The 14,565-nt window shown below is 42.8% G+C and overlaps 1 protein-coding gene across 10 annotated transcripts in view; it reads left to right on the top strand.

The window, feature by feature from the left end:
• ST7 (suppression of tumorigenicity 7) overlaps window positions 1–14,565 on the top strand; it is a 557,088-nt gene that overhangs the window by 373,069 nt on the left and 169,454 nt on the right. For all 10 annotated transcript variants that reach the window (XM_069228913.1, XM_069228910.1, XM_069228912.1 and 7 more), the window contains exon 3: window positions 12,294–12,453. In XM_069228913.1, coding sequence (XP_069085014.1) covers window positions 12,294–12,453 — 160 coding nt within the window. The remainder of the gene's footprint in view (window positions 1–12,293; window positions 12,454–14,565) is intronic.

The raw sequence follows: 14,565 nt of genomic DNA, 5'->3' as shown, positions 1-14,565 counted from the left end.
CTCACCTCATCAAACTTACCATACAAGGGAAATGGGATTCCAACAGACTTATCTTATAAATTATTTTGAATTACTAGCAGTCTTCTTAGCGCTCAAAGCATTTCTGACACAAATCTCACACAAGGTAGTATTAATACATACAGACAATATGACAACAATGTATTAGCTGGAAAAACTGTGGTGGGGGAGACTCATCTCAACTGTCCCTTCTAGCTCAGACAATTTGGAAGTGGGCAGTTCACAATCACATTCAACTACTGGCAGAGTATCTCCCAGGAATGGACAATCAACTAGAGGACCTGTTAAGCAGGATGCAGCAACAAGTCCACGAATGGGAAATTCACCCACAATTAATTCAAAAATACTTTCAACAACGGTGAACGCCAGACATAGATCTCTTCGCCACACACGAAAACTCAAAATGCCAAAGCTTCACACCCAGATACCCACACCCTCAGTCCAAGGGCAGTACTCTCTGGATGAATGGGACAGGGATATTTGCTTACGCTTTTCCGCCTCTCCCACTCATTCCATCTCTGATACGCAAACTGAAATAAACTATACTCACTATGATTCTCATAGCCCCCACATGGGCACGTCAACATTGGTTTACAAAACTGTTGGATCTGTCTGTAGTACCACATCACAAGCTCCCAAACAGACCAGATCTGTTGACTCAAAGGAAAGGCCAAATCAGACATCCAAATCCCTGCAAAATCAACCATGCAATATGGCTCCTGAGGTCATAGAATTTGGTTACTTACAGCTTCCATCTGAATGTATGGATATTCTGAAAGAAGCACACATACCCACAACAAGACAATGTTATGCTGCTAAATGGAAACGTTTTGCATTTTTGTCAACCCCAAAATATTGATCCACTTAAGGCTTCAGTGCAAGACATTGTATGCTGTTTGTTACACTTGCAAAAAACAAAACTAGCATACTCTTACATTAGGCTTCCTTTAGTGGTCCTAGCTGCTTACCTTCAAAATAGACAACATCTTTCTTTATTTAGAATTCCTGTTATCAAAGCATTCATAGAGGGCCTTAAGAGAGTCATTCCACTTAGAGTTCCTCCAGCTCTTGTATGGAATCTTAATATTGTACTCACAAGACTTATGGGTCCACTATTTGAACCCATGCATTCTTGTACTTTACAGTTCCTCTCATGCAAGGTTGCTTTTTTAGTAACCATAACTTCTTTAGGAAGAGTTAGTGGAATTCAGATGTTCACTCTAGAAGAACGTTTCTTCCAAATTAATAAAGACAAAATAGTCGTTAGAACAAGTTTAAAGTTCCTACCTAAGGTAGATTCACCTTTTCATTGTAATCAATCAGTGGAATTACCAGTCTTTTTTCCACAACCAGATTCAGTTGCTGAAAGAGCTCTACATACCCTTGATGTTGAAAGAGCTCTCATGTATTTCATCAACAGAACAAAAGACTTTAGGAAAACAAAACAACTGTTTGTTGCTTTTTCATAATCTCACAAAGGTAATCCTATTTCAAAAATGGGTTAGCTAGATGGATAGTGAAGTATATTCAAACCTACTATCTTAAAACTAAAAGACAGCTACCAATAGCTCCTAAAGCACATTCTACTAGAAAATAGGAGCTTCAATGGCATTTTTAGCGAACATAACAATAGCAGATATATATGTAAATCTGCTACATGGTCTACACCACTCACATTTACTAAACATTACTGTGTAGATGTCCTAGCTCGCCAATAAGCAAATATTGGACAAGCAGCATTTAGGACATTATTTCAAGCTACTCCAACTCCTACAGGCTAACCACCGCTTATTTGGGAGGGGACTGCTTTACAGTCTATGCAAAGCATGTGTATCTACAGCTACACATGCTATCAAACAGAAAATGTTACTTAACCAGTAGACATCTGTTTGGGGCATGTAGTGCTGGAGATTCACATGCACCCACCCTACTCCCTAGAAGCCTGTAGTCGTTGTAGTACAGTATATTGCAAATATGTATATACATTGCATGAACATCTCTCTCTTTTACTTACTATCTATCTACATATACATACTCTTTACTTCACCCAACTGAGGAAAATAATCTAACAAAGGACTCAATGTCAATGCGCAGTATCACGGAGAGAGGGAGTCACTCGATCTTGCGATTCGAAAACATCCTTTGAAGAAAAACAACTTGTAACACTGCAAGTCCAACAGTAGATGGCGGACAGATGTCTACTGGGTAAGTAACATATTCCTTTTGTCGCATCTGTCTCATTCCCATGAATATGTGTCACAGTGATGCTATGAAATATGTTTTATTTTAGCCTTAATTAATGACTGAAGAATCTCTGCTAATGTACTGACTAGTCTTAAATGTATTGACTTAGTATTTTTGTAAGGTTAGCAGAGGCCCCAGAGTTAGAACTGAAATGCTTCATTAGACCGAACGCCATGAAACAAAGACTAGACAAAAAGGTTTTTTTACAAATTATTCCAGAGATATTTGAAACCGTACCAACATGTTCCTCCACCTATGTCAATGGAAATGTATTGATATTGAGGTGCAAGGCACTGAGAGGCTAAGGCAATATGTACTCTTATATGTATACAGTACTAGTGAAAGGAAATGTGGCTCAATAGCAAGTGTTCTTATAAATATAGTTTTGCATCTGTATTATTACAGTGCAACGGTTTAACTGACTGGAGAAAATACCACCTGATGCCTCACAAAGTCCATTTAACCATTACTTTGTAAACAAAAACTGCTACTATACTCGCAAGGCCTAGTTACAGAGGTCCTATTTGACTGCACCTAATTAACACCTTGTGGTCTGAATAAGGTTGATTTTGTTTATAACTACAGTACATGAAAATATAGCATGGCATAAACTACATACAGATCCTCTCAGTGTAGTATGATATGCATCACCAATGTTGAGAAAATGAAGGTGGATCATGACTCCGTCCAGGCTTCCCCTCTCTTGGACCCTGGGCCTTCCTTCCTTGTGCTCAACAATGGTAAACATAGCATATTACACTGCTCATCTGGATACAGACCATGCAGTGGCTGCTTGACAGTTTATTGCATAGCAGGATGAGATCACTGTGATATGACGTAGGAGTGAATAAACTGCTGCTTCATGAAAACGTTGTCTATGGGTAGCCACAGCTCTGAGTTCAAAGTGCCCATCGGTATGCAAGAGATCTGTGCAGTGAATGATAATTAGGGATTTGTGTCAGTGGGTTTGCTGTTCAGTGTTATGACATTTGGGAAGCAGTTGTCCCCTTAATTAGGTTGCTAGAGGAGAGGCACAGCTGGGTACCTGGATTTAGCAACCTCTTCAAGGTATTACACGAGGTGATACGAGATGCGGTGGATTACCGGCAGAAATGTTGGGAATTCCAACTAGAGGGTGCAAAGCTGGAAAGACTGTGGCCAACAGCATGACGTAATCTTTTGGTCTTGCTTGTGTGTTATTGAGTTTACACTAGGGTCTACCCTGTGCCCTGTAAACGCTAGGGGAACGGACGTACAAAATATGCCTAATGATCTAATGCCGACTTTGGTTTGTTTTTATCTCTGTAAAATGTAAGTCTTTCTGCTCTGCAGTGAAACAATACAGATCCTCCACAGTATCGCCTTAGATTGAAAACTGCGGTGGCCAACACGTTCATGCCTGAACAATGACAAGTAGACAGATGAACAATGTGTTCTTTTGTTAAGTGAGAATCACAAAGCTGGCCGCTTCCGGTTCAGGAACTGGGTGTTTAACGATCAGTTGTTTTCAGCATTGTAAAGTGAACCTCTTGGACACATCTATGCTGTCCAAGAAAGAATTAGCTTGTCTTGAAACATTTGGACAATCAGTTTTGATTCACTGCTACTACCTGCATACTGGACGAGCAGTGAAGCGAAGGTAAGTGTAAATCCCCATTATAAAGCCGTCAGAAAACATTTTTTGTTTTACCTCCTTGAAATGCAATTTTCTTCTCAGAGCTGAAATGAAAAGGGCTTGGAAGAAAGGGGAGAGAAGGGGAATGGTGCCGCACCTCTGAAGTGACTTAAGGTTATCAGTGGCACAGAAACAGCTCAGTCATCTTTTCCTCAAGGCACCTTGCTTTGGAAAGATACAGGCCCACATTACAAGCAGGTCTTTAATGCGAGTTTTTGCAGAAACAGGATTTTCTACCCACATTGATATCATGTGACATGTAGTATTATCTTTTGCAGTATTAATGCAGGCAAAATGACTGGGGTAATCGCAGGGACTAATCCACAGGTTCAAAGCCATTGAGGAATTACTCATTTCTGTTCAGTGCCGGTAATTATGGGTGTGAAGTTACCACACTAATATTTTTCTCACACACATAGGGCCTGATTCACAAAGGGCCTCCACAGGCACGGAGGAGACTCTGCAGTCGCGGCGACTGAAGGAAAATAAAGTCCTATAAGAAAGTACTAGAATTTGCTCTGGGGTCTTTCTGGTTTCTGTTACTCCCAGCTAGCCAAGCACCAAGAATCTCTGTAAAGCTGAAGAACAGTCCAACTGTACTGCAGTTTCCCATTGTGGAACTCCCGCCATGAGTGCGAGATCTCTGCTGCGATCGTGGAGGACCTTTGTGAATCAGACCCATAATATGGGCCTACGTGTCTTTTTCATGTAAAATTAGTGGACAGAATTAACTCATAATTCAAAGAAAATCCAAGGCACTCGTGCAAGTAAAAAGAACATTAGTGTCCATGTCTTAGGTTATATAGCATCTTCTTCTTGTTATTAGGATAGACGCAAAAGACGTGTGATCAGTAGTCAGCGGCTTGAATCCAAATTCCTGTTTATTTTTCTGATAATGTTCCCCTTGACAGTAGTCAAAACCAACAGCCAACATGTGTTTCATCATGCGAAGGATATTCACACTGACTTCCTCAGGGCTGTGGAGGATACAATTGCCCATATTTACAAACATAGAATTCAAACAATATGTCAATAGACAGATTATATAATCTAACCCATCACCATCACCAGAAAGTGTTGTACTTAATGAGGGTTAACTCCAATCCTAATTGAATACAATTCTCGTATATTGAAAAGAATACCTATATTGCCTGATGAGTTTGACAAGAGGACGTACATATATATTGAACAAGTAGGGAGAAAGTGTAGGTCGTTGAGGAACTCCAATGTAGCAAGAGGGAGGTGGTGGAAAAAGGTTATTAACCATTACCCGTTGTGATCTTTCTTCTGGAAAGGAAAGTTACCATTCTGTAGCCCTTCCTTTGATGCCACAATATTCAATCCTGGCGAGTAGGATAGGATGCCCTACTGTATCAAAGGGAGTGGGCAAGCAAATTAAAATCAAGGCACAGCCTATGTTCCTCAAAGGAACCGGTGCTGCTTTAAAAAATGGAAAAAAGGTTCCCATTTCAGGACATATCAGGGTACCCCCCACCCCTCCCTCCGCCCCCCAGAGTAGCTTGACACAATTCAGAGAGGATGAGATATCCAAATAGAACAGCTTCCCCTTGGCAAATGACTTACCATCTCCTTTAAGAAGTCAATAGCTTTTCAGTGGTTTGCGAATGTGATTTCAGTCACAAATCATTTATACATCTCATTGCAAGGCGGTAAACCCATTTCAAGATTCAGAAAGACTTCACTGAATTACTCTGTGGGTTTAATGGATATAAAAAGCCATTCTGCCATTGCAAATCCAGTGATTTTGCATCTTAGAGTTTGCGACTGCAAAACAATATTGTACATGAGTTCAGTATCTGTTACTTTGCCCGTCACCTTCGTCATCACGTAACCCCCGGATGGAGACGCCTCTATTGTCACAACCCATTCCCCGCTAAATTCTCCTATCCAGACTGGGTTTTTTAATTGCTTTGAGAGACATATAGATATAGTTATGTCTTATTTGAAAATATCAAAAATTGTAAGCACCAGAATGCAATAACAGTTGAATGACTGAATTAGATAGTGACCCCTGACAATGTATAACTCTACTAGTTAATCTGATCGCTCAGATGTTTTCGTAGGTCAGGTTGTAGTCTGACACGTTTGTCTGCTGGACACGTTCTAGTGCTTTACCAGCAACTTAGCTGAGGGCTGGCCTCACATTCACACCCACCCAACACAGGCTTCACCAGTCAGGTGACCCTGCCCATAAGAAGGGTCGGGCGCACGTGCCCGTGGCCAGTTTGCAGAACCCTCCCACTGTGTCTGCGTCGTATGTTTTTACTAACATGAGGGCCGAGGGCCCCAACATCACAATGGCGATGAGGCGGGTCTGAACCCCCCTCGTAGTAACTGAGCCGGAAACAGAGCGTTTCCTCGTGAGGAGAAGTGGCACCAGCCCGAGTGGCAAGGGCACCGAAAGAAGAAGAGTGTAGCAACAGCATAAACAAAGTGCCTGCTAGCCTCCCGGGCATGAGGTGAGCCCGAGAGTGCGAGGAAGGAAAATGGCACGCAGCGCTAGAGAGGCTGCTGTTGCCCAATGTGGCGCTACACCCCCCCTTGACACCGGTCGCAGGCACAGTGGTGCTGTTCACGCACCAAGTCGTGGGATAGAAGTGCCCAGGGCCACTGAAGGGCTATGGTGCAGACACGCACCACGAGGAAGGAGCATAGCGTCCCGCAGCACTGCCAATACGGTTGCTGTAAATGAGGCGTGAGGTGCCCCCGTGTCAGCTGAAGTGCGGCCCTCAGCATGTGGGAAGGCTGCCGGGGGCCAAGCATAATGTGGGTAATGGTGCTGTCACGCACCAAGAGAAAATGCCTAGGGCCGCCCCCCCCCCCCTTCAAATGATAGTGCCAGAAGTGCGCGGCCCACAACGTGGACAAAAGATGCTACGGCCGCATATGTGGGCAAATGGTGCTGTCGCGCACCGTGAAGTATGAAAAATAAAAACACCAACCAATGGCCGGGGCCGCCCGCCCCCACCCCCAAGAAGGTAATGCGGCCCGCAGCATGAACAATGCTGCTGCGGCTGCGCATGAACAGGTACTGCTGTTTGGTGAGGTGCTGCCAGACAAAGAAAAGAAAAAGTGCCCAGGGCCGCGCCCTCCCTTTCAATTAAAAACCAAGGAAAATGCGTGGATGGAAGGGGAGAGGTGCTGACACGCACCTACGAAGTACCAAAGTGCCCGGAGCCCCCACCTCCCCTCACTGAATATCGTGCCATTTTGCCTGCCTCTTCACCTCGAGGCTGTGCAAGAAAATTAAAACATTACAATAGGACAGAAAAAAATGAAAGAAGGAAAGAAGAGAGAAAAGTGGGAAAAAAAGAAGGAAATAAAACTTACCTGAAGCTCCTACAGCCCCCTCCAGCCTGGAGAATTCCTCCCGGCAGCATGGCTCATCTCTGGTGTCTGCTTTCAACAAACGAGGCACAGTGGAAGGAAAGAATGTCCCTCAAGCCGGAAAGAAGTGCACTAGTGGCATCTAGTGGGCAAAGTAGGTACTGCACTCTTGTTTCTGCTTTAACAGGGAAACAAGCTGTGTTGAAGACAAGTCTAAAGCAACACCCCGGAGAGTGACTGTGCAGACCAACAGCGCGCCCGCGCAGAAGATGGAAACGACATGTACGACGCTGCACAGAGAAGGAGAAGACTGCAGCTGTCCCAGCCAAGCTGCAACGGTGAGAAATGGACGTAAGTGCCACGTGAAGCACGAGGAGAGCACACATGGACTGCGCAGCCATGGCGGCCGTCAATCGCCAAAAGAACGCCACATGCCCTAGTTAGTTCCCCAACTCGTATCCTTCCTGGCAGCGCAAAACTGCACCCTTCCTGTTGACCCGCGCCAAGCCCTTCCTGTTGCTTCTGTCCCCCCAGCACTGTGTGTGTATGTCCCACATATGCACTGTATATTTTGCTTCTGCCATCCCTGCTTTCCTCACATGCTTCAGGAAAAAAATAAAACTTCTGTGCTATTTTTTATTTTTTATTTACCCAAACCGCTTAGATCAGTAAATAAAACTCAGTTCAACTCAGATAAGTAAATAAAAAGAAGAAAAAGTGCTCAAATCATTTTGTATGCCTGAATATGTGGTGCTCATGCCTACAAAATGACATATTGAAGTATAAAAAAAGATGATGGATGGGTTACTTGAATTTATACTAGCCACTGGTAATTACTCGTGGCCGCATCCCCAGTACATCGTTGTTTTGCACATCGTGCCACCAAAGCCATATCCAAATCAGTCTTGACCCTGCTCCAGTGGAAACAGGCCTGCCCGATCTGCTAGGCCCGGTCCATCCTTGAGCTGGAATTCAAGCAAGCTAGGGCCGATTTCACCCTTATTAGGGCCCATCAGCCAAGTATAATTTGATTCCAGTGGCACAGTGAGCAGGGGTCCCACGTCTGGGCATTCCTGTCCCAATTGGGCGACATACTGAAGTATACAAAAAGGTGATGGAGGCAATTGAATTAATCTCAACCACTGGTATTTAATCGGGGGTGATTCCCAGTCATGTCATAGGCATTCTTTTGCCCTGTACTTTAGCCATGATGTACAGAATCGCTAAGATCCATTGGCAAAGGTGATTGTTTTTTTAGAGCTTTCAAAACAAGACAAGTGGTGATTTTATTTTTTTCATTGATTTTATTTTGTTTTAGTTTAACTTTTTTATCAGCTTTTTACAGAATCCAGACTACAGGAATGAATTGGAACCAGCTCAGCAGCAAAGTATGAGCTGCAGTGTGTGAAAAGCAGACGGCAGGCTAGGTGTCAGGTTGATGTGTAGTAGGCAGGCTTGGGCTATAAATAGTATGCATATTTCCTGGCAACCTTTTTATTTACCTCACACATTCATGTACTATATACAAAAATATATGTGTGGCTCAGAGTCTCATGTGAAATATCATTTTCCTTTTATTACAGTATTTTCAAACTTCCATATGTAACAATGTTTAAGAACATGTCTCTGTCTTGTCTTACAAATACGAACCCTATTTTCCAGAGCATTTACAATGATTTTATAAACAGCAGGTTATTAATCCTGGGTTTGGTGAATACGGGTTTCCTAGTTCAATATCAACTCACTTATTCCCTTATACACAACCCCAATCCTCCTCCTCACCATTCCTCATTCATCACGGACTCTATAACCATTCACTTAAAAACTTAAACCCCCCTTTCTTCCCTTCTATCTACATCAGCTTAAGACTTTAATTTGTATATCATTGTTCTGTGTGTATAATCACAGTTGACTATTAATCTGTACAATTTTTCAGTTGAGCTCTGTGTCTTCGCCATACATCTCTAACAAATTCTAGTGTTAATATGTCCTTCGGTGGCTGTACTGTGGCTAGAACTATGTGTCTTCTATGTGTGTTTTGGCGACCATCGCCTTCCTCAGGAATGCTACATGTTCAAGACCAAACTTGTGTTCACTAAACCTGTAAACACAATACAAGTTAAACTGACCCGCACATGTAACAACTCTATTTCTAATTTCTTACCACACTTTCCATTCAAACAAAACAAACCACCACCAGTTCTAGAATTCTTCATGTGCCAAAACACATTCCCCAGAATTCTCCAAAATTCACAGAATGCCAAGTTGCTTTGGCTCACCCTGAACACTGACCCTCACCTTCAAGGAACACATTGCCAAAAAAAGGCAACTTGGTATCAGCTCTTTCTTCTAATTAAAGTCGAACTGTTTCTTCCACAAAACAACTTCAGAACAGCTGTTCAAGCTATCATGCTCTTGAACCTGGATGGTGGGCATGCGCTACTCCATGGCCTCCCAGACTTCACACCGGCACTTGTTAATGCCATCTTGCGTGCCACAGCATGCCTCATTAAGAGCCTGAAGAAATATGATCGCTTCACCCCATCTTGATGGAACTACATTGGCCCCTTGCTGGCCTGCACCATCTTCTAAACCATCTGCATACTTTACAAAGCCATCATGAATTGTGGTAGGCTTCTGGTTTTGAGCGGCAGCACCACTGTATATAGGTGGCTGAGTCGGTCCCACACCATCTGGAAGCTATAGGCCTAATCCTTTCGGCTAGCTAGCAGCACCTCACCCAAACCTAAAAGTAAAGGTGATTCGTGGCAGCCTGACGTATGACACTCTCTGACTCCTCAAGGAAGTTGTGGTTGGCAGATTTTGCCCCTTTCTCTCGTTAGCACTGATCTCACACACACACACATAGGCAGAAAAAAGATGCAGGGCAATTTCCAATGCATTTATTGAAAAGACAGCAATCTACGATAAAATATATGAGCTGCAATTATTAGGAAATGAAACTTAGCACAGTTAGAATTGTTACCATGAGTGAAAAGTAAATAAACAATCCCAGCATATTGGAATAAACCTGTGCCTAAGAATTCCTACCTACACTTTCTAGCGTCTACATGAGAGCATAGCAGCGATAGCCCTTCTCTGCCTGTTCTTAGTCCATGGAAGGAACACCCGCCCCATACCTGAAAAACAGGGGTTTGCCCGCCAGTGCCTCGTTTGGTCACAAAGTCAGGGCTGAGGTTAGCACTGAGGCAATAAAGTGGTATGCAGCAAGCTGGAGTGGCCTCTTTAACCTTCTTTGGCCTGTGTGATGTTTTTATAACAAAACATGTTAAGTTCTGAGAAACAGGCCTTATGTGAACATGTCTAAGTGTCAAGACTGGCTACGTACTCTTGTAGCGGTAATACCAGATAGATTATCATGTACAGTATGGAGCAGCCTTGTGCAGCGGTACACTGTGAATTGTCATGCATAGAAAGAAATAACACATTAGCAGAATAGCATCTGATTAGAATAAAATAAAACATCGCAGCTAAAAGCCAGTTATGCTAAAATTAACTAATGAAATGAAGCATGTTATTGGCAAGAAAAGCACAGAACGCAGGCCTAGGCTAAAATATATGTGCCCATGCAAGTTTCTAAAATGAACCCACAACAGACTAGCCCCCCTGTGTACTGCAAACAAGCTCATCATCTCTGGTTATACTCGGCACACCCTCAGATTGAGGACTAAAAAGTGTAAAAAAGGAAAAACAAGACAGAAGGCCTTTTCCACCTGTGCACCAAGTATCTGGAACAGCACCCTTGTATCCATCAGGACCACCCCAATGTTTAGGGTAAAGTTGGAGACTCACCTGCTTAAGAACACAACACAATGCATTAACCATCCACAACACTATTTCCGCTCCTTTTTCTGATTAACTTTATGCTTGTCTTTGACCGTGTGTCACACTGCCTCCTTGTGGCTAAGTTCGCACCATACAGAGGGACATTACTCCATTGTAAGAGATCCACCTGTATCTACTTCATCGAGGGAGGGGAAGTCTCCTGCCTCTGTGTGCTATTGGGTTCCTCTGTCCTACATCACATCGCTTATTGGTCTCTTTCTTCTGGGGATCAATCTAATGCCCACCATGGTGGTGTTGTTGCTCCCCCTTCTCGGTAGGGTTCCTCTTCTCAGAACTCCCATTCCGTTTTCATGTCTTTTCTACTCTCCCCTGTTTTGTGGCGAGCATATCATTGGGCCCGGCATGTTAATGGTGGCATGTTTGAGCCCAGCTTAACCCTGCCACGGCTTTGTTCACTGCACAAAAGTCCCAGCTTGGATCCTCACCAGGGTCACTCCCCGTTTCTAGGGCAGGGCGTTAGAAGGCCTTGGCCACACACCCTCTTGTGATGTTCTGCTTTACCTCATGGAAGGAGGTACCACTTCTGCTGTTGTCTGTTCAGCAGTATCCCCAGGGAATCCGCTATCCGCAAGTTGGTCCTTACGGGGAGTTAACTTGGGAAATGATGTACTATGATCTTCTCTCCTAAAAACTATGTGTGTGTGGTTTAGTAGAATGGAACAATATGGCGTGTTTTTGCTGCAAGCAGTTGTGTGGAAGAGTTGTGCCACATCAAGTTATTATGCAGAAAAGACATAAAGTGCAGAGAGCAGGATTGACATTTAAACCCCGTGCGCAGCAATGAGCTTATAAGAAAAGAAGTACATTGTTCTGGATGGTCTGTGTTTGTGGATGCCCATGAAAACTCGGGTGGATTGTCACGAGGGAAGAAATAGGCCTTCTACCACAATTAAATTAGGTGGATGGTTCCCACATCATCCAGGATTTGTATTTTACAGTTGCTAAAATGGGGTACCGGGGATAGTAGAGTGCTGTTTATACGTGTGACCAAAGTCCTGAGAATACAGTAATATAGATGCATTTGTTTATAATAGTCGCACTACTACCTCTTGTGTGTACCGTACATTTGTTTAATATGTGCGCACTCTCATATATATCGTGAAATACATGCGTGCTATCAACATCTTTTTTTTAATTTTAGATCTTTGAATGGTGGTATTTTCGAAAATATGGAACATCATTTATTGAGCAAGTCTCGGTGAGTCACTTGCGCCCCCTCCTGGGTGGAGTTGATAACAGCTCTCCAACCAACACGAACACCAGCAATGGGGATTCCGATTCAAACAGGCAAAGTGTCTCAGGTAAGAGGAAGACTACTAAGAACAGAAGCTCGAATGGAAAGATAGACATCTATTCTTGCAAAGCTGCACTTTTGTCAACATAAAACTACAAACCTATTGCAAGACATTTATTTTTCTCCTTTTTTATCTTACTACATATTTCAGAGAGCTAAGTAACGCTGCTTTGGCAGGTCACACGCTACACTTGAAATTCCATCTAAAATTGGACTTTTCTTGTTTTTTAGTTCATGCATCATAGATATACACTTGCCCTTCTTAGGTTTGTATTTCTTTGAGAAAGCCTTAGCATGTTTTGTGTAACTACTCCCCCTTGCTAAATTGAGGTCATTCTTCTTAGTTTGACTTATATTCATTGGATACGTTTGCAACATTAATGTTTTATTCACATTTTCTACAACAGTGCTGTGCTTCACATTGATATATTGCAAGTTGAGTGGCTTAATTGATACAGCTTTATAAAACTTGAAATTGCTGCTTTTGCTGTACAATATTGAAATCTGAAAAGAACCACTGTGTGCGCAAACTTTATCCGTTACGGAAGGTTTGTGTATGTTTATATGTTACCGATCCTTTCATATCACTGGCTATCTGCTTCATAGTATACTTAAGTTACAGCTAAACAAGAAAAGATTAACTAAACTGAAAATTGCCATCAGTTACAGACTCATGTGAAATCTTGTCAGTCTTTCTAACATAATGGCTTTGTGGTCTTGTAAACCTTGATCAGCTCTTAATCCTTTCGAGTGCTCGTTGTTCTCATCATTTTAGATTTGCCTCAGAAGCAGTGTCAGTGGAAGGTGTGTTTGATGAAAGTTGTCCCCTGTTTTCTTAGTGCTAATGATCAATTCTTCTGTAGTGGGCAACACTCAGTCATGTCTGGGTGGAGATTTGTTCATCAGCCCTGGCTCTCGGCATTTATGTAGCTGCTGCCCACAAGGTCTGTGGTGATCCTATTACTATTTGTTCACTAGAATGTCTTTCCATCAAGTTTAGCATGCCTTTTCGTAGGATCTGTAATATAAGTAATCGGTGTTTGTTCCTCATCTCCCTTTAGAAGTCATTATTTTCCTATTTCTAATTATGGGTGCGGCGGCAGGTATTCCGAGACACTATGCTGTCATCTAGAACAGTTGCTGATTTTGTTAAGGTTAAGTCCTGTACAGACCTGAAGCAATCGTGGGCTGTACTGCTGGGATTTAGCAAAACTATCTGGGAAGGTGCATGATACCCGAAGCTGCCCATTGTTGTTATGAAGTGACTGCCTTATGAATCGGAGCACTATATTGACCACTTCTGATGAGCTGATGGTATCCAATAGCCGAACAAAATTGTTGAAATTGTCTGCTTTTTTTCCATCTATCAGCAGTTTGGATTGGCTGCTGAAGGTCCATTTGCATTCATCATATCCTTGCCACTCATCCCTCACAGGCCCTCCTGTGTATATGAATGAGACTATTCGGTAATCGCACAGTGCCGGTTCATGGTTCGCTGCCAGGTTCGGCCTGTTTGAGGCCTTTTTCCTCTACGGATTGAAGAAGCAGATCTGCGGTTGCATTCAATTCACAATCATTCAACCGCAGCATAAAAAACAACTTGTCCGCTTCTATATTTTACATAATTGTAACAGTACAGGTAATCTACCACATAGCATAAGCCTAAAATGAATCGTGTATACAAATTTCTATTTTGAAATAATCACTGTAGTTAGAACATGCCAGGAGTATACTTTATAGCATACATGCCTGTCATTCTTATGGCCTATTAGAAGCCTAAAAGACCGACAAGGTTAAATGCGATAAAAACACTGAAAGGATGCGAAGGTAGCGTAGGGAGCTGCACGGTCTGGGGCGCTCTTATCCTTCTAGCATCTGGTGGAAGATTAGTTTCATTCGGAAGCACGCTTTCCTCCAGCCAGCGTTTTCGTTTCTCGCGCAAAAGCTCTGATGTGAATTCCCAATTAAAGGAACTTATTCCGCATTAATTAGCATTGTTTCTAGCCAGTAAGAGCAACGATTGCTTTGTAAGCCATTTTGAAGGGTTTCTCTCATATCGCCTCTTTCCTCTGTTAGGTGCTCGGCTATGGTACTCTAGCACAGACTTGCTTTTCAGGGC

This window comes from Pleurodeles waltl, chromosome 4_1 (genome assembly GCF_031143425.1).
Source record: "Pleurodeles waltl isolate 20211129_DDA chromosome 4_1, aPleWal1.hap1.20221129, whole genome shotgun sequence".
NCBI classification, from domain to species: domain Eukaryota; kingdom Metazoa; phylum Chordata; class Amphibia; order Caudata; family Salamandridae; genus Pleurodeles; species Pleurodeles waltl.
Note: the sequence above shows the minus strand (reverse complement) of the source record. Positions and strands in the feature narration are given on the sequence as shown.